This window comes from Pogoniulus pusillus, chromosome 27, assembly GCF_015220805.1.
Source record: "Pogoniulus pusillus isolate bPogPus1 chromosome 27, bPogPus1.pri, whole genome shotgun sequence".
Classification (NCBI taxonomy): Eukaryota; Metazoa; Chordata; class Aves; order Piciformes; family Lybiidae; genus Pogoniulus; species Pogoniulus pusillus.
Genome location: NC_087290.1, coordinates 1,975,873 through 1,998,643, shown reverse-complemented (window position 1 = coordinate 1,998,643; position 22,771 = coordinate 1,975,873). Strand labels below are relative to the sequence as shown.

Genomic DNA, 22,771 nt, shown 5'->3' with positions numbered 1-22,771 from the left:
TTGCTCAATCCTCATCCAACCTGCCCTCGAAGACCTCCAGGGAGGAGGAGATCCAAAACCAAAGGCTGCCCTGTCCACACCAGGTTGGACAGGAAAAACTTCATCACCCAACCCAGCCTTGAACACCTCCAGGGAGGGAGCATCCCTAACCTCCCTGGGCAACCTGTGCCAGTCTCTCACCATCCTCAACCTGTGCCAGTCTCTCCTCGCCCTCACTCTAAAGAATTTCTCCCTCATCTCCAGTCTCAGTCTCTCCTCTCCCAGCTCAGAGCCATTGTCCCTCATCCTAGCACTCTCAGCCCTTGCCACAAGTCCCTCCCCAGGGGACAAAAGTGACTTTAGGAGTAGAATCTCACCTGGGAATGGCAACAGCGCGGGCTCAGAGGTGGTGCCTGCAAGGGAGAAGAAATGGGATCAGGTGTCCCCCCCCCAGGATGTCCCCAAAGGGAGCAGAGAAGGGATGCAGCTTGGGGGGGATGGCAGCAGGGAGGGGGGTGTGGATGGGACCTGGAAAGCCTCCAGACCCTTCCTTTTTCTGGGGTTTGTAGGAGGAAAAGGAGCTGAGCTCTGCAGCTGGGGACGCCGAGGCAGCAGTGTGGGCAGTGGGTCTGGCTCTGGGCTCCCACTGCTGGGTTAGAGAATCACTGGTTGGGTTGGAAAAGGCCTCTAGGATCACCCAGGCCAGCAGCAACCCAGCCCCACCATGGCCACCAAACCCTGTCCCCCAGTGCCATGGCCACACCTGCCTGGAGGACCTCCAGGCATGGGCACTCCACCACCTCCCTGGGCAGCCTGTGCCAGTCCCTGAGCACTCCTGCAGCAAAGGAATTGTTCCTCATCTCCAACCTAACCCTGCCCTGGCACAATTCCAGGCCAGCTCCTCTTGTCCTATCACCTGATCCCAGGGAGCAGAGCCCAACCCCCACCTGGCTCCAGCCTCCTCGGAGGGAGCTGCAGAGAGCAATGAGCTCTGCCCTCAGCCTCCTCTCCTCCAGGCTGCACACCCCCAGCTCCCTCCACAGCCCTGTTCTCCAGACCCTTCCCCAGCTTTCTTGCCCTCCTCTGGACCTGCTCCAGCTCCTCAATGTCCTTCTGGGGATGAGGAGCCCAAAACTGACCCCAGGATTCCAGCTGTGGCCTGCCAGTGCCCAGCCCAGGGGCACAATCCCTGCCCTGATCCTGCTGACACAGGTTGGTGCTGAGCCAGGTCAGGATGCTCTGAAGCTCCATTTCTGCCCTGCCCCACGGAGCAAAAGCTGTGTGTGGGTGGCAGTGAAGTGCCCAGGTGAGGTGCTAGAGGGAACAGGGATCCTCAGGGAGGACAGGAGCAGGCTGTGGGAGTTGTCCCTTTTCTCCTGGACCTCCTGTGCCCCTCAAGGTCCTTCTAGAGGCGAGGGAACCAAAGCAGCCTCCCCCATGCCAATCACAGGGGCACAACCCTTGGTCCTGCTGGTCACACTGTTGGTGATCCAAGCCAGATTGCTGCTGTCGTTCTTGGCCACCTGAGCACACTGCTGCCGCGTGGGTGTGGGCTCAAAAGGGATCAGGAGACTGGAGGCCAGGCAGCCTCATCCCCATCTGCAGGCAGGTGGGCAGGAACAGCCTCCTGCAGCAGGACAGCTGAGGGGGGACCTGATGGGGAGCAGATGCAAGGAGAAGGAGCTGGGAGTGCTGGGGGACAGCAAGTGCCCATGGGGCAGCAATGTGCCCTGGGGGGCAGGGAAGAGAGAAGAGTGTGGGCAGCAGGGCAAGGGAGGTTCTGCTCCCACTCTACTCTGCCCCAGGGAGGCCACCCCTGGAGTGCTGGGTCCAGCTCTGGGCTTTCCAGGTGCAGAGAGCCAGGGAAGTGCTGGAGAGAGCCCAGGGGAGGCTGCAGAGCTGCTGAGGGGCCTGGAGCAGCTCTGGGAGGAGCAAAGGCTGAGAGCCCTGGGGCTGAGAGCCTGCAGAAGAGCAGCCCCAGAGGGCAGCTGAGCAATGCTCAGCAAGAGCTAAAGGAGCTGTGGGGAGCAAGAGCCTGGGGCCAGACTCTGCTCAGTGGTGCCCAGGGACAGGCCAAGGGGCAGCAAGGGGCACAAAGTGTCAGGCAGGAGGTTGGCTGTGCAGAGGAGGAGCAAGTTGTTTGTTGTGAGGGTGCTGGAGGCCTGGAGCAGGCTGCCCAGAGAGGCTGTGGAGTGTCCTTGTGTGGAGAGCTTCCAACCCCCCTGGCACTGTGCTGCTGGGCAAGCTGCTGTGGGTGCCCTGCTTTAGGAGTGGGGCTGGGCTGGATGATCTTCAGAGGTCCCTTCCAGCCCCCCCTGCTGGGGCTCTGGGCTGTTTTTCCCGGCTGGCTGCCCCGGAGCAGTGCTGGAGGCAGTTCCAGGTGGAGCTGCTGCTCTCCTGCAGCTCCAGGGCTGCTGCAAGCTGCCCAAAGCCCAGGGTGAGGCTCTTTGATCTCCGCCAGCTCAGGAGGGGCAGCAGCAGGTCTGCAATCCTCGGGCAGACCCCCGCTGGGTTCTGCCTCAGGGCTTGGATCCACATCAGCTCCCAGCCCGCACTGAGCAGCGGCTGGAGCCAGCTCAGCACTGGCAGGATGAGTCCCCACCCCTGCCAGCAGCCCCAGGGCCAGAGCTGCTCCTGGAGAACCAGAGCTAGAGCCAAATCTCCCCCATGGGCACACCCAAGGTCCTCTCAGTCAGCTGCTCCCCCCACCCCTGTCCCTCAGCCTGGGCACTATTTGGGCATGAAACCCTTCTGAACCCTAAATCAGAGCCATGTTGTGCCCTCCAAGAGGCTTCCAGCATGGGGCACTGAGGTCTGCTCCACAGCCTGGGCACTATCTGGGCATGAAATCCTTCTGAACCCTAAATCAGAGCCATGTTGTGCCCTCCAGGAGGCTTCCAGCATGGGGCACTGAGGTCTGCTCCACAGCCTGGGCACTATCTGGGCATGAAATCCTTCTGAACCCTAAATCAGAGCCATGTTGTGCCCTCCAGGAGGCTTCCAGCATGGGGCACTGAGGTCTGCTCCACAGCATGGGCACTGTTTGGGCATGAAACCTCTCTGAACCCCAAATCAGGACCATGTGGAGCCCCCCAAGAGGCTCCCAGCATGGGGCACTGAGGTCTGCTCCACAACCTGGGCACTATCTGGCCATGAAACCCTCCTGAACCCCAAATCAGGGCCATGTGGAGCCCCCCAAGAGGCTCCCAGCATAGGGCACTGAGGTCTGCAGCCTGTCCAAGGTGGGTCACAGCGTGGTGGTACCCACAGGATCGGGCATGGGGCAGGGTGGCTGCCCCCCGTGGACATCCCCACTGCTGCCCCAGGAGTTTGCAAGTCCTTGGCAGATGCTCAAGGCCAGCTCAGAGCAAGGGCAGCACAGTTCTGCTCATGCCCCTGGGGTACCCTGGCCTTGCCTTGAGGCTATGGCTCCACACTGGCACTGCCCCCTGCTTTCAGTGGCACCTCCCAAGCAGCCAAAAGCCATCCACACTGACTCCAGCCAGGCTGTGGTGGCTCTGGGGTCTCTTTTTGCCCTTCCAGGTTTGGACCAGCCCTGCTCTGCTTCATGCTCAGCTTACAGCAGTTCCATGGGTGGGGAGGGCATTTCACCACCACCACCACCAGAAGCAGCATGAGCCTGGAGGGGGTGGTCAATGAACCCATCCCCTCCTTTGTCTCGCTAGGACATAGCCTGGGAGCCCACCAGGGCTGTCAGGTAAGGACCTGGGAGCCCCCAAGAGAGATGAGAGGGAGGCACCTGTCTGGCTGTGACTGACTTAGCAGCCAGGAGAGAGGGGCTTGGAGCAAGGTGGCACCACCAGAGCTGGGTGAGCAGGATGAAGAGAGTCATAAAACGAGTGGAGTTGGAAGGGACCTTCAAGATCAGCCAGTGCCAACCCCCCCAGCCACGGGCAGGGACACCTCCCACCAGCACAGCTTGATCCAGGTCTCATCCAGCCTGGCTGAGAACACCTCCAGGGAGCAGGAGACATCCACAACCTCCCTGGGCAACCAAAGGTTGCCCAGGGAGGTTGTGGATGTCTCCTGCTCCCTGGAGGTGTTCAGCATCAGGTTGGAGAGGAAAAACTTCATCACTCTCCCCTCTCCCAGCTCAGAGCCATTCTCCCTCCTCCTGGCACTCCCAGCCCTTGTCAAAAGTCCCTCCCCAGCTCTCCTGGAGCCCCTTCAGGTAGCTCTGTGGTCTACTTGGAACCTTCTCCCCTCCAGGCTGAACAGTCCCAACTCTCCCAGCCTGTTCCCATAGCAGAAGTTCTCCAGACCCTGATCACCTTTGTGGTCTCCTCTGGACCCTCTCCAACAGCTCCAGGTCCTTCTTGTGCTGGGGGTGGGGGCAGCAGGACTGGAGGCAGTGTTGCAGGTGGGGTCTGAGCAGAGCAGAGGGGCAGAGTCCCCTCCCTGTGCTGCTGGTGACCCTGCTCTGGCTGCAGCTCAGCCTTCCTGGCTGCAAGTGGTCGTTGCTGGCTCATGGTGGGGAGGTTCAGCCCCGGGTGGCTGCTCCTGCCCTCCCCAGCCACCTCAGCTGAGGCCAGGCAGGGTGGGAAGTGATGCAGTGAGCCCAGCAAAGATGTGGGGATGGAGCAGATGGAGGGAGAGGGGAGTCTGGCTTGGCCAAGGAGAGGATGAGGAAGGACACGGCAGCCCCATGGGCTGGAGAAGAGTAGGGGCAATGCAGATCACGTCTGCACCAGCCCCATGGAGACAGGAGGCTTGTCAGGAGGAGCCTTTGAAGCCAGGCTGTGGTGGCTTTGAACGCCTCACCCGGGCCAGTGCTGTGGAGGCAGCGGATGAGAAGGAATCCTCCCTGTGAAATGCTCCATGTTCACAGCACCACAGTGTCACAGTGTCACAGTGTCAGTGTCACAGTGTCACAGTGTCACAGTGTCACAGTGTCACAGTACCACAGTGTCACAGTGTCACAGTACCACAGTGTCACAGTGTCACAGTGTCAGTGTCACAGTGTCACAGTGTCACAGTGTCACAGTGTCAGTGTCACAGTGTCACAGTGTCACAGTGTCACAGTGTCACAGTACCATAGTGTCACAGTGTCACAGTACCACAGTGTCACAGTGTCACAGTGTCACAGTGTCACAGTACCACAGTGTCACAGTGTCACAGTGTCACAGCATCACAGTACCACAGTGTCACAGTGTCACAGTGTCACAGTGTCACAGTACCATAGTGTCACAGTGTCACAGTACCACAGTGTCACAGTGTCACAGTGTCACAGTGTCACAGTACCACAGTGTCACAGTGTCACAGTGTCACAGTATCACAGTACCACAGTGTCACAGTGTCACAGTACCACAGTGTCACAGTGTCACAGTGTCAGTGTCACAGTGTCACAGTGTCACAGTGTCACAGTGTCACAGTGTCACAGTATCACAGTGTCACAGTGTCACAGTGTCACACTGTCACAGTGTCACAGCATCACAATATCACAGTGTCACAGTGTCACAGTGTCACAGTGTCACAGTACCATAGTGTCACAGTGTCACAGTACCACAGTGTCACAGTGTCACAGTGTCACAGTGTCACAGTGTCACAGTGTCACAGTACCACAGTGTCACAGTGTCACAGTGTCACAGTATCACAGTACCACAGTGTCACAGTGTCACAGTACCACAGTGTCACAGTGTCACAGTGTCACAGTGTCACAGCGTCACAGTACCACAGTGTCACAGTGTCACAGTGTCACAGCATCACAGTACCACAGTGTCACAGTGTCACAGTGTCACAGTGTCACAGTACCACAGTGTCACAGTGTCACAGTGTCACAGTACCACAGTGTCACAGCATCACAGTGTCACAGTGTCACAGTACCACAGTGTCACAGTGTCACAGTGTCACAGTGTCACAGTGTCACAGCATCACAGTGTCACAGTATCACAGTATCACAGTATCTCAGTATCATCAGGGTTGGAAGAGACCTCACAGATCATCAAGTCCAACCCTTTAGCACAGAGCTCAAGGCCAGACCATGGCACCAAGTGCCACGTCCAGTCCTGCCTTGAACAGCTCCAGGGACGGCGACTCCACCACCTCCCCGGGCAGCCCATTCCAGTGTCCAATGACTCTCTCAGGGAAGAACTTTCTCCTCACCTCCAGCCTAAATCTCCCCTGGCACAGCCTGAGGCTGTGTCCTCTTGTTCTGGTGCTGGCCACCTGAGAGAAGAGAGCAACCTCCTCCTGGCCACAACCTCCCCTCAGGTAGTTGTAGACAGCAATGAGGTCTCCCCTGAGCCTCCTCTTCTCCAGGCTAACCAATCCCAGCTCCCTCAGCCTCTCCTCGTAGGGCTGTGCTCAAGGCCTCTCCCCAGCCTCGTTGCCCTTCTCTGGACACGCTCAAGCATCTCAATGTCCCTCCTAAACTGGGGGGCCCAGAACTGAACACAGCACTCAAGGTGTGGTCTAACCAGTGCAGAGTCCAGGGGCAGAATGACCTCCCTGCTCCTGCTGGCCACACCACTGCTGATGCAGGCCAGGATGCCACTGGCTCTCTTGGCCACCTGGGCACACTGCTGGCTCATGTTCAGGTGGGTATCAATCAGCACCCCCAGAGCCCTCTCTGTCTGGCTGCTCTCAGCCACTCTGACCCCAGCTTCATCTGCCTTGAGGCCAGAACCAAAGCTCTGTGCCAGTCATCTGAGAGCATCCCGCAGCAGAGCCAAGGGAGGCTGAGCAGAGGAGGCCTGGGGAGTCTGCCTCAGCGAGGAGAGGGGACCGAGGCTCTGTGAGAGCAGAGCCAGCCCTGCCGCGCCGCGGATCGGCCCCGGCGAGCCCCCGGGGAACGGCTCCGGCAGGCACCGGCCCCAGCCCCGGGGCGCAGGGGAGAGACAGCAGAGAGAGAGCAGAAACCGCCCAGTGCCAGCACCGCCGCCGAGCCCGGGAAGGGAACGGGGAGAGCCCAGGGGACAGGGGCAGAGCTGCCACACCGAGCTGCCCACACCGAGCTACCCACACTGAGCTGCCCACACTGAGCTGCCCACACTGAGCTGCCCACCCCAAGCTGCCCACACCAAGCTGCCACACCGAGCTGCCCACACCGAGCTGCCCACACCGAGCTGCCCACACCGAGCTGCTGACACTGAGCTGCCCACACCGAGCTGCCACACCGAGCTGCCAACACCGAGCTGCCCACACCGAGCTGCCCACACTGAGCTGCTACACTGAGCTGCCCACACCGAGCTGCCACACCGAGCTCCCCACACTGAGCTGCCCACACTGAGCTGCCACACCGAGCTGCCCACACTGAGCTGCCACACTGAGCTGCCCACACTGAGCTGCCACACCGAGCTGCCCACACTGAGCTGCCACACTGAGCTGCCCACACCGAGCTGCCACACCGAGCTGCCCACACCGAGCTGCCACACCGAGCTGCCACACCAAGCTGCCACACCGAGCTGCCCACACTGAGCTGCCCACACTGAGCTGCCCACACCGAGCTGCCCACACCGAGCTGCCCACACTGAGCTGCCCACACTGAGCTGCCCACACCGAGCTGCCACACCGAGCTGCCAACACCGAGCTGCCCACACCGAGCTGCCCACACTGAGCTGCTACACTGAGCTGCCCACACCGAGCTGCCACACCGAGCTCCCCACACTGAGCTGCCACACCGAGCTGCCCACACCGAGCTGCCCACACTGAGCTGCCCACACCGAGCTGCCACACCGAGCTGCCCACACCGAGCTGCCACACCGAGCTGCCACACCAAGCTGCCACACCAAGCAGCCCACACCGAGCTGCCCACACCGAGCTGCCCACACTGAGCTGCCCACACCGAGCTGCCACACCGAGCTGCCCACACCGAGCTGCCCACACTGAGCTGCCCACACTGAGCTGCCCACACTGAGCTGCCCACCCCAAGCTGCCCACACCAAGCTGCCACACCGAGCTGCCCACACCGAGCTGCCCACACCGAGCTGCCCACACCGAGCTGCTGACACTGAGCTGCCCACACCGAGCTGCCACACCGAGCTGCCAACACCGAGCTGCCCACACCGAGCTGCCCACACTGAGCTGCTACACTGAGCTGCCCACACCGAGCTGCCACACCGAGCTCCCCACACTGAGCTGCCCACACTGAGCTGCCACACCGAGCTGCCCACACTGAGCTGCCACACTGAGCTGCCCACACCGAGCTGCCACACCGAGCTGCCCACACCGAGCTGCCACACCGAGCTGCCACACCAAGCTGCCACACCGAGCTGCCCACACCGAGCTGCCACACCGAGCTGCCACACCAAGCTGCCACACCAAGCAGCCCACACCGAGCTGCCCACACCGAGCTGCCCACACTGAGCTGCCCACACCGAGCTGCCACACCGAGCTGCCCACACCGAGCTGCCCACACTGAGCTGCCCACACCGAGCTGCCCACACCGAGCTGCCCACACTGAGCTGCCACACCGAGCTGCCACACCGAGCTGCCCACACTGAGCTGCCCACACCGAGCTGCTGACACTGAGCTGCCCACACCGAGCTGCCCACCCTGAGCTGCCCACACTGAGCTGCCCACACCGAGCTGCCCACACTGAGCTGCCACACCGAGCTGCCCACACTGAGCTGCCCACACTGAGCTGCCCACACCGAGCTGCCCACACTGAGCTGCCCACACCAAGCTGCCACACCGAGCTGCCCACACTGAGCTGCCCACACCGAGCTGCCACACCGAGCTGCCCACACTGAGCTGCCACACCGAGCTGCCCACACTGAGCTGCCCACACTGAGCTGCCACACCGAGCTGCCCACACTGAGCTGCCCACACCAAGCTGCCACACCGAGCTGCCCACACTGAGCTGCCCACACTGAGCTGCCCACACTGAGCTGCCACACCGAGCTGCCCACACTGAGCTGCCCACACCGAGCTGCTGACACTGAGCTGCCCACACTGAGCTGCCCACACCGAGCTGCCACACCGAGCTGCCCACACTGAGCTGCCCACACTGAGCTGCCACACCGAGCTGCCACACCGAGCTGCCCACACTGAGCTGCCCACACCGAGCTGCCCACACCGAGATGCCCACACCGAGCTGCCACACCGAGCTGCCCACACTGAGCTGCCCACACTGAGCTGCCCACACTGAGCTGCCACACCGAGCTGCCACACTGAGCTGCCCACACTGAGCTGCCCACACTGAGCTGCACACACTGAGCTGCCACACCGAGCTGCACACACTGAGCTGCCCACACCGAGATGCCCACACCGAGATGCCCACACTGAGCTGCCCACCCTGAGCTGCCCACACTGAGCTGCCCACACCGAGCTGCCACACCGAGCTGCCCACACTGAGCTGCCCACACCGAGCTGCCCACCCTGAGCTGCCCACACTGAGCTGCCCACACCGAGCTGCCCACACCGAGCTGCTCACACTGAGCTGCCCACACTGAGCTGCCACACCGAGCTGCCCACTCCAAGCTGCCCACACCGAGCTGCCCACACCGAGCTGCTCACACTGAGCTGCCCACACCGAGCTCCCACACCGAACTGCCCACACCGAGCTGCCCACACTGAGCTGCCCACACTGAGCTGCCCACACTGAGCTGCCCACACTGAGCTGCTGACACTGAGCTGCCCACACCAAGCTGCCACACTGAGCTGCTGACACTGAGCTGCCCACACCGAGCTACTCACACTGAGCTGCCACACCGAGCTGCCCACACCGAGCTGCCCACACCAAGCTGCCACACTGAGCTGCCCACACTGAGCTGCCCACACTGAGCTGCTGACACTGAGCTGCCCACACCGAGCTGCCCACACCAAGCTGCCACACTGAGCTGCTGACACTGAGCTGCCCACACCGAGCTGCTCACACTGAGCTGCCACACCGAGCTGCCCACACCGAGCTGCCCACACTGAGCTGCCCACACTGAGCTGCTGACACTGAGCTGCCCACACCGAGCTGCCCACACCAAGCTGCCCACACTGAGCTGCTGACACTGAGCTGCCCACACCGAGCTGCTCACACTGAGCTGCCACACCGAGCTGCCCACACCGAGCTGCCCACACTGACCTCCCCACACTGAGCTCCCCACACCAAGCTCTCCACACCAAGCTCTCCACACCAACCTCCTCACACCAAGCTCCCCACACTGACCTCCCTGCACTGAACTCCCCACACCGACCTACCCACACTGAGCTCCCCACACCGAGCTCCCCACACTGAGCTCCCCATGCTCCAGCTGTGGCACCTGCGGCTTGTTGGGGTTGGGAAGCTCCAGCTGAGGGCATAGTAAGTGGAGAACCTGATTGAATCTGTCTGCATCTTCCTTGCCAGCTGGGTGGCTTTGCCTTGGCCAGGGCAGGAAGGTGGCAACACCCTCCTGCCTGTGATCCCCCTGCTGAAGTCAGGCTGGGGTCCCTGCACTGCTGCTGCAGTCCCCAGCTGGGCAGCAGGAAAGGCTCCTCCCAGGTACATCTAAATCCCTCCCAGCCTGGGCAGACAGTGACTGTGGGCTGTTGTCCCCAGGGGCAGCTGCTCCTCCCAGCCATTGCCCCATCAGGACTTGTCTTACAGCTCCCATCCCTTGCCCATCAGTGTCCTCCCAGCCTGGGGCTCAGTCCTGCCCTGTCCCCATTGCCTGCTGCAGCTGCCAGCCCTGCACTCTGGTCACAGTGGGAGCCAAGAGCTGAACCTGCTCCCTTCATCCCTGCACACACTCAGTGCCATTGGGGACATTGTAATGTTCCTGCTCATGGCCCTCCAAGAGGAAAATCTCCTGCCCATGAATCTGAGGCCAGTGCAGATGGTGAGTGCCTTCTGGACCTGCAGTGCTGGGGCCAGCTCTGGAGTGCTCAGCACAGGCAGGGAGATTTGGGGCAGAGTTGGAGAGGAGGCCACAGCAGCACTGGCAGGGCTGGAAGAGCTCTGCTGTGAGGCCAGGCTGAGTGTTAGGGATGCTCATCCTGGAGAGGAGAAGGCTGCAGGGAGACCTTCTGGTGGCCTTGCAGGGCAGGAAGGGGAGATAGGAAAGCTGGGGACAGAGTTTTGATCAGGGCCTGTGGTGCCAGGCACAGGGGGGATGGTTTGGACTGGAAGAGGGAGATTGAGAGTGGAGAGAAGGGAGAAATGTTTGCCCCTGAGGGTAGGGAGAGCCTGGCCCAGGCTGCCCAGAGAGGTGGGAGCTGCCCCATGGCTGGCAGCAGTGCAGGTCAGGTTGGCTGTGGCTGTGAGCAGCCTGCTCTGGTTGGGGCTGTGCCTGCTGGCTGCAGGGGTTGCAGTGGATGGGCTGGGAAGGTCCTTTCCCACCCCAAGCAGGCTGTGACTCTGTGATCCCATGAAAATTCCTCCCTCCCACCGCCTCAGGCAGGAGCTCACCGGTGGGGTCGAGGAGGAGGAGGAGGAGCAGCGTGGCTGGCATCAGGGAGAGAGGCAGCAGCCCAAGCTCCAGCTTGCCGGTGCCGTGCTGGCTGGCCAGGCAGGCACCAAGTCTCATCGCTGCACCAGGGTCCTGCCGCAGATGGGGGTCCAGAGGGGGTCCTGTGTCCCTGCAGCACACAGACAGCAGCGTTGGTGGCCGTGGCCAGCAGAGCCTTTGGCCCATCAAGGGCCATGCAGGACCTGCAGAGCTGTCCCTTCTAAACACCTGTGGGAGCAGTGCCCAGGAGCAGTGCCCAGGAGCCACATGAGAGATCCCTTGCTGAGAACAAGAGATGGGTTTTGAGGGGCAGGGTGAAGCTGCAGGGCCACATCCCACCCCTGAGACCAGGCTGGAAGCAGAGAAAGCCTTGGGGCTGGGCTGCTCTGCAGGTAGAAGGGACCCAGACCCGCAGGGACGGATGAATGCTGAGCCTCAGAGCTCTCACCCAGGCTCTCCAGCCCCCAGGGTGTTCAGGGAACCACCTGTTAGCATCCACTGCTACTTCTTCGCCGTGCTGCAGGCAGAGCCCAGAGCAAGCCTGTTCCTGGCACCCCAGCCCACCCCGGGGCAAGCTGAGCCGCACCAGCCCCGGGCAGAACAGGGAAGGAGCTGCCCATCCACGCCAGCCTGACAAGCTCCCTAAAGCACAGAGTGGTCCTGCCACTCCTCCAAGCCCTTTGGAAAGGGCTGGTGCTTCACTGCACCCCCAGCCAGGCTGCCAACCCCATCCACCCCCCTGCAGAGCTGCCTCAGACCTCCTGGAGACAAACACTTTCTGGGAGCACCAGTGGAAGCTGATGGCAGGACCAAGGCTTTTGGGGTGCACCAGTGGAAGGTGATGGCAGGACCAAGGCTTTCTGGGTGCACCAGTGGAAGGTGATGGCAGGACCAAGGCTTTCTGGGTGCACCTGTGGAAGGTGATGGCAGGACCAAGGCTTTTGGGGTGCACCAGTGGAAGGTGATGGCAGGCCAAGGCTTTTTGGGTGCACCAGTGGAAGGTGATGGCAGGACCAAGGCTTTTGGGGTGCACCAGTGGAAGGTGATGGCAGGACCAAGGCTTTCTGGGTGCACCAGTGGAAGGTGATGGCAGGACCAAGGTTTTTGGGGTGCACCAGTGGAAGGTGATGGCAGGCCAAGGCTTTTTGGGTGCACCAGTGGAAGGTGATGGCAGGACCAAGGTTTTTGGGGTGCACCAGTGGAAGGTGATGGCAGGCCAAGGCTTTTTGGGTGCACCAGTGGAAGGTGATGGCAGGACCAAGGTTTTTGGGGTGCACCAGTGGAAGGTGATGGCAGGCCAAGGCTTTTTGGGTGCACCAGTGGAAGGTGATGGCAGGACCAAGGCTTTCTGGGTGCACCAGTGGAAGGTGATGGCAGGACCAAGGTTTTTGGGGTGCACCAGTGGAAGGTGATGGCAGGCCAAGGCTTTTTGGGTGCACCAGTGGAAGGTGATGGCAGGACCAAGGTTTTTGGGGTGCACCAGTGGAAGGTGATGGCAGGCCAAGGCTTTTTGGGTGCACCAGTGGAAGGTGATGGCAGGACCAAGGTTTTTGGGGTGCACCAGTGGAAGGTGATGGCAGGCCAAGGCTTTTTGGGTGCACCAGTGGAAGGTGATGGCAGGACCAAGGTTTTTGGGGTGCACCTGTGGAAGGTGATGGCAGGCCAAGGCTTTTTGGGATGAAGGTAGATCAATGCCTTGTGAATGCACCAGGAAGAAGTGATGGCAGCAGAGTGCTGGGCGCAGCCACGGCCAGCCCTCTGCTTTGCCTTGGCTCCTGGAGACCATCTCCAGCTCCTCTTGCACGTGGAGGGCATCTGCTCCGTGAGTGCCACAGTGGCTCCATCCCCAGGGAAGCCTTCCCAGTGCCCAGCCTGCTCTGAGGTGCTCATGGAGTTGCACCAGGTGCTCACAAATGGCACTTAGCCACCAGAGCACCTGGTGTGGTGCCTTGGACCTGTCTGCGTTCATCACCCTGCAATCAGTGAATGCCCCCAAGGGCTCTCCTAGCCCCAGCCCCCCGAGTCCTCCACACTAACCACCCAAGAGTGCTCAGAGAGTGATTGGCACTGGAATGGGCTGCCCAGGGAGGTGGTGGAGTGGCCGTGGCTGGAGGTGTTGAAGCCAAGCCTGGCTGGGGCACTGAGTGCCATGGTCTGGTTGGTTGGTTGGGGCTGGGTGCTAGGTTGGGCTGGCTGAGCTTGGAGCTCTCTTCCAGCCTGCTTGGTTCTATGATTCTGTTCTGTGAGTCAAGAGGAGACCTGCCCACCTTAGCTGGCACATCCTGAGGGGCTTCCCCAGGGGCTCCCACTGCCTACATCCCTGCATCATCCCCTGGGAGAAAGCAGGGGAAGGCATTCCTGCGGCAAGACTGGAGGTCCTGACAGCCTCGTTCAGCGGGGGGTGAGGAGCTGACGCCAGGAGGAGATGGCAACGCAGTGAGAATGGCAGCAGGAAAGGAGGAAGAGGAGATGTCATTTCCCCTTCCATTTCCTGCTGCGGGGGGAGGGTTTCCAGCTTTGCTTCTCCCCTTCCCGGTGGGGTTGGTCCCGGTCGCGGCTAGGGAAGCCAGCGCAGGGTGGCAGCAGGCAGCAGGGCTGGGCCAGCAGCGTGTGCTGGCTGACAGTGCCACCCTGAGGATGCTGCCACAGGCTGGCTGCGAAGCCTCGGGTAAGCAGAGCCCTGACCCTGCCGGGGGAGCAGCAACATCCCCTGAAGGGATGGGCACTGAGCCCAGCTGCTTGAGGCATCTGCCGACGGTCAGAAGATTTAAGAAGATCGAAGTCCTCTCTGCTGGAGACAAAGGAGCCCTGCGGAGATCTCTCACTCAGCCTTTTGCTGCTCCTGGCACGGAGTGGGAAGAGCTCCTGTGTGGGACCATCTGCTGATGCCACATCCACACAGCCAAGGTCCTTCATGACCACTCACTGGGTGGGCTCCTGAGCCTCCAGACCAAGCCTTTGACTGCATCAGCTGGAGCTGAGAACACACCAAGCTTCTGGGATGCACCAGTGGAAGGTGGTGGCAGGACCAAGGCTTTCTGGGGTGCATCACTAGGAAATGATGGCAGGACCAAGGCTTTCTGGGGTGCACCAGTGGAAGGTGATGGCAGGACCAAGGCTTTCTGGGGTGCACCTGTGGAAGGTGATGGCAGGACCAAGGCTTTCTGGGGTGCACCAGTGGAAGGTGATGGCAAGACCAAGGCTTTTGGGGTGCATCACTAGGAAATGATGGCAGGACCAAGGCTTTTTGGGAGCACCAGTGGAAGGTGATGGCAGGACCAAGGTTTTTGGGGTGCACCTGTGGAAGGTGATGGCAGGACCAAGGCTTTCTGGGTGCACCAGTGGAAGGTGATGGCAGGACCAAGGCTTTCTGGGTGCACCAGTGGAAGGTGATGGCAGGACCAAGGCTTTTGGGGTGCATCACTAGGAAATGATGGCAGGACCAAGGCTTTTTGGGAGCACCAGTGGAAGGTGATGGCAGGACCAAGGCTTTCTGGGGTGCACCTGTGGAAGGTGATGGCAGGACCAAGGCTTTCTGGGGTGCACCAGTGGAAGGTGATGGCAAGACCAAGGCTTTTGGGGTGCATCACTAGGAAATGATGGCAGGACCAAAGCTTTTTGGGAGCACCAGTGGAAGGTGATGGCAGGACCAAGGCTTTTGGGGTACACCAGTGGAAGGTGATGGCAGGACCAAGGCTTTTGGGGTGCACCTGTGGAAGGTGATGGCAGGACCAAGGTTTTTGGGGTGCACCTGTGGAAGGTGATGGCAAGACCAAGGCTTTCTGGGTGCACCAGTGGAAGGTGATGGCAGGACCAAGGCTTTTTGGGATGAAGGTAGATCAATGCCTTGTGAATGCACCAGGAAGAAGTGATGGCAGCAGAGTGCTGGAGGTGCAGGATGGAGCCAGCAAGGATGGGCTACGACCCCGTTACACCTCCCTCCTCTCTTCCCAGCTCCTGCTGACCAAGCCCTGGGAGGAGCCCTGCCAGCAGACACTCAGCTCGGTGGTGGGGGATGAGAAGTCCCCGAGGTGCTTCTCAATACTCCATTCATCCCTCCTGCGGCACCGAATAATGTCCCCCTTTGTCCCGCCGGCCCTCCCCCTGCGCGCCGGGGCAGGGATGACAGATGGCCCTGCCGCTGCCCTGCCCTGGCCAAACCCCTGCAGCAGGTCCTGCTCCGGGGACATTGTCATCTCCGCCACCGTTGTGCTGGAGCCAGCACGTTCCTGCTGCCGGGCAGGGCATTAACCACTGCGCTGCTGTGCCCCGGCCCGCCCTGAGCGGCTCGAACCCGCCCTGCCTCCCCTGGCCATGCCTCTTCACCTGCTCCTCCATCCTCACCTCAGCCCTCAGGCGTTGGCTGCAGACTGACACCCCCAGACAGCCCTTTCCTCACACGCAGGGGTGCTGGGACCCTTGGCAGCTGCAGCCCTTGTGGCACTGCAGCAAAGCTCAGCATCCTTCTGCAGGGCTCCTGAGCACAGGCTCCCGAGGGTGCCTCCAAACGGAGGTCTCCTGCACTGGCAGGTGAGGCAAACCCCAGCTGTGGGTCCCGTGGGAGAGGCAGCACAGCCTGCAGCGGCTCCCACCACCGGGGCTGGTGCCAGGCTACAGGGCAGGAGCAGGGCTCAGCCCTGGGGCACAGGAGGGCCTGGCTTTCCCCCCAGGTGACACAGGAGCAGCAGACATGCACTGCCCAACCTGCTTCCTGCCCTCGGGGAAACCTTCTCCCACACGGGGGAGAGGTTCCCCTTGGATGTCTTTGGCCTCTCTTTGCCTCCTTTTCATTCCCCTCTGCCCCCCCTTGATACCTCTTTGGTCTCCCTTTGATCCTTCTTGGCCTCCATTTCGTCCTCTTTGGTTCCTCTTTGCCCCCTTTTTAGCCCCACTTTGGTCCCCTTTGGTTGCCCTTTGGATCCCCTTTTGGTCTCCTTTGACCCCCTTAGTTCACTTTTGCTTCTCTTGGTTTCCCTTTGGTGCTTCTTTGGGTCCCTTCTGATCCCCTTTGGTCCCTTTTTGGGTCCCATTTTGCTCCCCTGTGGCTTCCCTTGGTCCACTTTTGCTTCCCTTCACATCCCTTTGAATCCTCTTGGCCCCATTTGGATGCATTTTGCTGTCACTTTGTGGTTCCCCTCTGTTTCCCTTTTAACCCACTTTGGCCCCTCTGGTCTCCCTCCCCCCTCTTTGGTCCCCTGTGGTCCTCCTTGACAAGCCTTTGGTCCTCCCTTGATCCATTTTGGTTCCACTTGCTCTGCCTTTGGTCTTCCTTTGATCCCCTTTGGCTCCTCTTCGGTGCTCTTAAGTTCTCCCCTTCTCCCTCTCCATCATTTCCACCACCTTCCAGCTATTCCAGCCCCTTCCCAAGCCATCACAGATTGTCCCTTGGAAGGACCTCACCAACCTAAAGCCAGCATCATAACCCACCTACCTGTCCTGGAGCTTCCTCCCAGCCTGGAGCCTGGATCCCAGAATCCACTCTTCTCTTTTGGAGTGAGGGAAAGAGCAGAAGGATCTCAGCCATCAACCGCACAGCTCCAGGCCCTCATCTCTGCCCCTCTGGGGCCGGGAGCTGGCTGCTGGGGACAGCCCTAGGGCAGGACTGCAGCCCAGCATCCCGACCTGAGGCAGAGCATCCCCACTGCCGAGAGGAAGAAACGCAGCAGGAGAGGAAGCAGAAGAAGGAGGAGAGGAGGAAGAAGAAGGAGAGGAGGAAGAAAGAGGAGAGGAAGAAGAAGGAGAAAGGGAAGACCTCTAAGGAGCCATGGTGGGGAGGGAATGGCTCGGGTTTCAGGAGGGCGGGCAGGGACACCTCCCTAAATGGGGTGCTGGCAGAGCCCGGGTGCCGCCTCGGGGGAAGGCAGAAGCAATTTCCCGGGATTTGGGCTTTTCAGCTCCTTCCCACCTCCCGCTGGCAGCGGCCAGCTGCGGAGGGAGGCAGCCGCCGGCAGCAGGCGGGCATGGGGCAGCAGGGACGGTCCCAAACCTGGCCTGGAGCATCTCCCGTCCGAGGACAGGCTGAGAGCTGGGGATGCCGAGCCTGGAGGAGAGGAGGCTGAGGGGAAGATGCTGAATGCTCACAAAGCATCTAAGGGGCGAGAGAGGCAGCAAGGTGGGGCCAGGCTCAGCGCTCCGCAGCGGCAGGACAAGAGGCAGTGGGCATGGACTTGAACAGGAGCTTCCATCTAAACACCAGGAGGAGCTGCTTTACGGAGAGGGTGGCAGAGCCCTGGCACAGGCTGCCCAGAGAGGCTGTGGAGCCTCCTTCTCTGGAGACTTCCCAAACCCACCTGGATGTGTTGCTGTGTGCCCTGCCCTGGCTGAAGCCTGCTCTGGCAGGGGGGGGTTGGATTGGATGAGCTCCAGAAGCCCCTTCCAGCCCCTAACCTTCTGTGACTTTATGAAGCCTTCAGCTCTGCCCAGGGCAGCTGTTTTGCCTGAGCCCTCTGCCCTGGCCAGCTGCCAGAGCTGGCAGGCAGGAAACCACCCAGCGAGCATCGATCCACATCCAGACACCCAACGCCAGGGATGTGAGCCTGCAGCAGAGTCAGAGCAGCACAGAGCCACAGAATCACAGAATCAGGCAGGCTGGAAGAGAGCTCCAAGCTCAGCCCAACCTAGCACCCAGCCCCAACCAACCAACCAGACCATGGCACTAAGTGCCCCAGCCAGGCTTGGCTGCAACACCTCCAGCCACACAGACTCCACCACCTCCCTGGGCAGCCCATTCCAATGCCAATCACTCTCTCTGACAACAACTTCCTAACAACATCCAGCCTAGACCTGCCCTGGCACAGCTCCAGGCTGTGTCCCCTTCTTCTGTCCCTGGCTGCCTGGCAGCAGAGCCCAACCCCAGCTGGCTACAGCCTCCCTGCAGGCAGCTGCAGGCAGCAATGAGCTCTGCCCTGAGCCTCCTCTGCTGCAGGCTGCACCCCCCCAGCTCCCTCAGCCTCTCCTCACAGGGCTGTGCTCCAGGCCCCTCCCCAGCCTTGCTGCCCTTCTCCAAACACCTTCCAGCACCTCAGCAGCTCTCTGCAATGGACCAGCCCAGAACTGGACACAGCACTCCAGGGGTGGCCTGAGCAGTGCTGAGCACAGGGGCAGAGTCACCTCCCTTGTCCTGCTGCCCACACTGCTCCTGAGCCAGCCCAGGATGCCATTGGCTCTGCTGCCCACCTGGGCACACTGTTTTGGCTTGGAAGGTGCCTTTAAAGGTCCATCTAGACCGACCTCCATGGATAGTGATGCCGTGTCCAAGCCTGACAGGAATGGTCTGGATTGGAAAAGGCTTTGAACGATCCACCTGAGGGCGGGCTGGTGCCGACACCTCCGGCGGGGGCAGCGTGCGGGCTGCCGCGGGGCGCAGCGTGCGCTAGGTGGCACCTCCTGGCACGGAGGAGCTCCGTACGCAGCTGCCACAGGGGCTGGCGCCGGGCAGGCAGCGAAGCCCTGGGTTCAAAGCCATGGAGAGGTGGTGCTGAGGACCATGGGTTAGTGTGACCTGGCAGAGCTGGGTTAATGGTCGGACTCGATGATCTTAGAGGTCTTTTCCAGCCTGCATGAGTCTGTGTCAGGACTGGTGAAACACTTCCTGATTTTGTGACATCCTGAGGGTGGTTCTGACTTAGGGCCTGCAGCCCCCATCGGAGAAGGAACCCAGCAGAGGTCTGCCCTAGCTGTAGCACTGCCTGAAGCAGCGAGGTCCCTTCCCACAAGCCCTTCCCGAGGCGCTCCCTAAAGAAACCCCAACAGCTCCGCAGGCTCTCACCCGGCTGGAGGCAGACGGGAAGGGCTGGCCCCGCCCCCTGGCCATGGCCCCGCCCCACATACACCATAACCCCGCCCTCGACGGGCGGACCACGCCCCGATCGCCCTGAGCGCGTCCAACTGACACATTAACCCCGCCCCCGGAACGCTGGCCCCGCCCCCTTGCCTTGACCCCGCCCGACAGACCCCATAACCCCGCGCCCGACGGGCGGACCACGCCCCCATCGCCATGAGCGCGTCCAACTGACACGTTAACCCCTCCCCCATACCGCTGGCCCCGCCCCCCGCCCTGGCCCCGGGCCCGCCCCCATGCCCCGGGCGGCCGCGCAGGCGCATGCGCAGTGTGCCGGCGCCGTGGCCGCGGCCGGAGGTGCAGTCCCGCAGCAGCGGCTGGGTCGCGGTGAGCGGCGCGCCGGGGCTGGGAGCGGGCAGGGCCGGGCCGGGCCGGGTTGGGTTAGATGCGGCAGAGCACAGCAAAGCACGCAGCCTCTGTGGCGAGCAGGGCAGAGCTGGGCCATCCGTCGGGGCCTCCCACGGGGCCGTTACGGTTGATAGCGAACGGCACCGACGCCCGGCGGGCCCGGCGCCAGCCCGTCAGTGCCGGAGCCGTGGCGGAGCAGGCTTGGGGCGAGCCGCCGGGAGGAAGCTGGGCCTTCCCCTGCCGTCCTGGGGCACAGGGGCGCGGTTCCCCGAGCCCCGGGCCCCGGCCCCTGCTCCGCTCCCGGGGTGAACAGGAGAGGGGCGTACGGGGGCCGCTGGAAGCGCAGGGGCCGCGATTTAGCCTGGGGGCGGTTGTCTGAGCTGCGGTGGGGCCGGGCAGCTGCGAGGGTCTGCTTGAGCTCTCCGGGGGCCAGGCGTAGGGGTCAGGTTGGCCCCAAGCCCCCGGCTGCCCTCGGCGGGACCTGGCTGCAGCGGGGGAAGAGCCCTGCGGGTGCCGGCCGAAGCTCCGGGGAGGCAGGGGGAGCCCGGCCGGGTTTGCACGCCCGGGTTTGAGGGACTCCCGAACCAGTGATTGAGCCTCAGCGGCCCTGGAGCCCGCAGGTGGGCGCCAGGCTGGATGTGAAGCCGTGTCCTGGTTGGTCTGCCTCTGCCTTCGGTTCGGTGCCCGGACCCAGCCCCGCCGGTGGGGCAGCACTCTGTGCTGCTTCGCTTGTGGTCTTCATTGCCTTCCCCGAGGGCACTCTCAAAGCCTCCTCTGAATGCGAGGAGTCCAGGTTTGGGGTGATGGGGGTTGGTTTCTTCGGTTGTCTTGTCTGTCAGGTTGCCACGAGGGTGGGTGAGGGCTGGAAGGAGGCAGGGCAGTGAGCGGAGCCACCCCCGGCACCCCCTCTGCGCTGCCCTGCGCTGTTCTCAGCCCTGGGCTGCTGCTCGCAGGGGGTCAGTCCTGCTGGGTGCTGGTGTAGGCAGAGGTGCTCGGGCAGGGGTGGCCTGGCAGCAGCAGCAAACCTCTGCCACCCCTGTCTGCATGCCTCCTGCTGTGCTGCACCCCAACACGCAGAGGGGGTGGTGAGGAGGGGACCCTGGCTGGGTGCTGTGGGGTCAGGGTGGCACAGGGCACCTGTGACACTGTTCCCTGCACAGGGTAATGGGCTCATTGCAGCCCCTCTGCCTCCTGGTGCTCTGTGCTCTCCTAACCCCTGTCTACTCCATCCCTTTGGGCCCTCTGCAGCCTTTCCAGCTCCGTGTCTCATACGGAGCCTAACAGACCCCTCCTGGGCACTTTCACTTCTGAGCAGCCTGCTGGAAAGTCTCTGTCGTACCAGTCTGTGGGTTACTGCTTTAACACAGCCCAGCTCAGGGGCTGCTGAGCCTCTGCTTCTTTCCCCCCCACACACACACAGAAGGCAGTGTGTCTCAGTGAAATTGCTATCAGCACTGGCAACTTCACTGCAGGAGCTTAAAAAGGGACTTGGCATTTTTAGAAGTCTTCTCAGCCCTGTGAATTTTCTGAGCCTGCTTTTAAAGTGAAAGAAAGCTCAGCTTCAGGAAGCAGCAGGAGGTGTGACAGTGAACCGAGGCTCTGAAATGTTTGCATTCGTAGGGCCCAAGAATCAGGCAGGCTGGAAGAGAGCTCCAAACTCAGCCCAACCTAGCACCCAGCCCTGCCCAACCAACCAGACCATGGCACTCAGTGCCCCAGCCAGGCTTGGCTGCAACACCTCCAGCCACACAGACTCCACCACCTCCCTGGGCAGCCCATTCCAGTGCCAATCACTCTCTCTGACAACAACTTCCTAACAACACCCAGCCTAGACCTGCCCTGGCACAGCTCCAGGCTGTGTCCCCTTCTTCTGTCCCTGGCTGCCTGGCAGCAGAGCCCAACCCCACCTGGCTACAGCCTCCCTGCAGGCAGCTGCAGGCAGCAATGAGCTCTGCCCTGAGCCTCCTCTGCTGCAGGCTGCACCCCCCCAGCTCCCTCAGCCTCTCCTCACAGGGCTGTGCTCCAGGCCCCTCCCCAGCCTTGCTGCCCTGCTCCAAACACCTTCCAGCACCTCAACAGCTCTCTACAGTGGAGGAGCCCAGAGCTGGACACAGCACTCCAGGGGTGGCCTGAGCAGTGCTGAGCACAGGGGCAGAGTCACCTCCCTTGTCCTGCTGCCCACACTGCTCCTCAGCCAGCCCAGGATGCCATTGGCTCTGCTGCCCACCTGGGCACTGCTGCCCACCCTTCAGCTCCTCTCTGCCAGCACCCCCAGCTCCCTCTCTGCCTGGCTGCTCTCAGCCACTCAGTCCCCAGCCTGTAGTGCTGCTTGGGGTTGTTGTGGCCAAAGTGCAGAACCCTGCCCTTGGCCTTGTTCAGTCTCATCCTATTGACCTCTGCCCACCCATGCAGCCTGGCCAGGGCTCTGCTACCATCCTACAGCTCCACAGCTGCACTGATGGCTGGAGCTGGGCAGCAGGGAGGGTTGCCCTGGGCAGCAGTAGTGCAGTGCTCCCAGGTCTCTGCCTGCCCACAGCCCTGCTTGAAGCCATGTGGGTAAACGCTTCAGAGGTGGGGCTGGGATTCACAGATTGCATCGAGTCAGAAGGGACCCTCCCAGGTCCTTGTGGCCACCCCCCCTGTAGTCAGCAGGGCCATCCCCAGCTAGATCAGGCTGCTCAGGGCCATGCTGAATGTGATCTCGAGTGTCTCCAGGGATGGGGCCTCAACCACACCTCCTGGCAACCTGTGCCAGTGTCTCACCACCCTCCCTGTGCAGAGCTTCCTCCTGATGTGCAATCTGAGTCTGCACTGCTCCAGCTTCAAACCATTGTCCCTTGTCCTGTCCTCACAGGCCCTTCTAAAAAGTCCCTCCCCAGCCTTCTGTAGGTCTCCTTCAGCTGCTGAAATGCTGCTCTGACATCTCCCTGGGGCCTTCTCCAGCCTGAATCCCAACTCTCTCAGCCTGTCCCTGTAGCAGAGGTGCTCCAGCCCTCTTCATCATCTTGGTGGCCTCTTCTGGACCCACTCCAGCATGTAAAGATCCAACCAAATCGTGGTTGAAGCTCTGAGCCCACCCAGTGGATTACCTCCTCCATGGAGGGCACTAGGGCAGGGTAATTAATGTGGCACTTAGTCAGGGCTTTGGCTTCCTCTAGGATGGAGCAGTCTGGAGGGTGTCAGACCACAGCCAGCTCTGCTGGCTGCTGAAGCACTGCTTTAG

General features: G+C 61.6%; 2 protein-coding genes across 4 annotated transcripts in view; one reads left to right on the top strand and one right to left on the bottom strand.

Moving 5' to 3' along the window:
* Positions 1 to 13,146, bottom strand: part of SSC4D (scavenger receptor cysteine rich family member with 4 domains) — a 28,277-nt gene extending 15,131 nt beyond the window's left edge. Inside the window, exons 1-3 of the mRNA XM_064166754.1 lie at positions 12,119 to 13,146; positions 11,321 to 11,490; positions 357 to 392 (exon numbers count right to left, since the gene is read on the bottom strand). Coding sequence (XP_064022824.1) covers positions 357 to 392; positions 11,321 to 11,490; positions 12,119 to 13,146 — 1,234 coding nt within the window. The remainder of the gene's footprint in view (positions 1 to 356; positions 393 to 11,320; positions 11,491 to 12,118) is intronic.
* A 6,319-nt stretch (positions 13,147 to 19,465) lies between these two features.
* Positions 19,466 to 22,771, top strand: part of DTX2 (deltex E3 ubiquitin ligase 2) — a 63,335-nt gene continuing 60,029 nt past the window's right edge. For all 3 annotated transcript variants that reach the window (XM_064166303.1, XM_064166304.1, XM_064166302.1), the window contains exon 1: positions 19,466 to 19,527. The gene's annotated coding sequence lies outside the window, so the exon portion shown is untranslated. The remainder of the gene's footprint in view (positions 19,528 to 22,771) is intronic.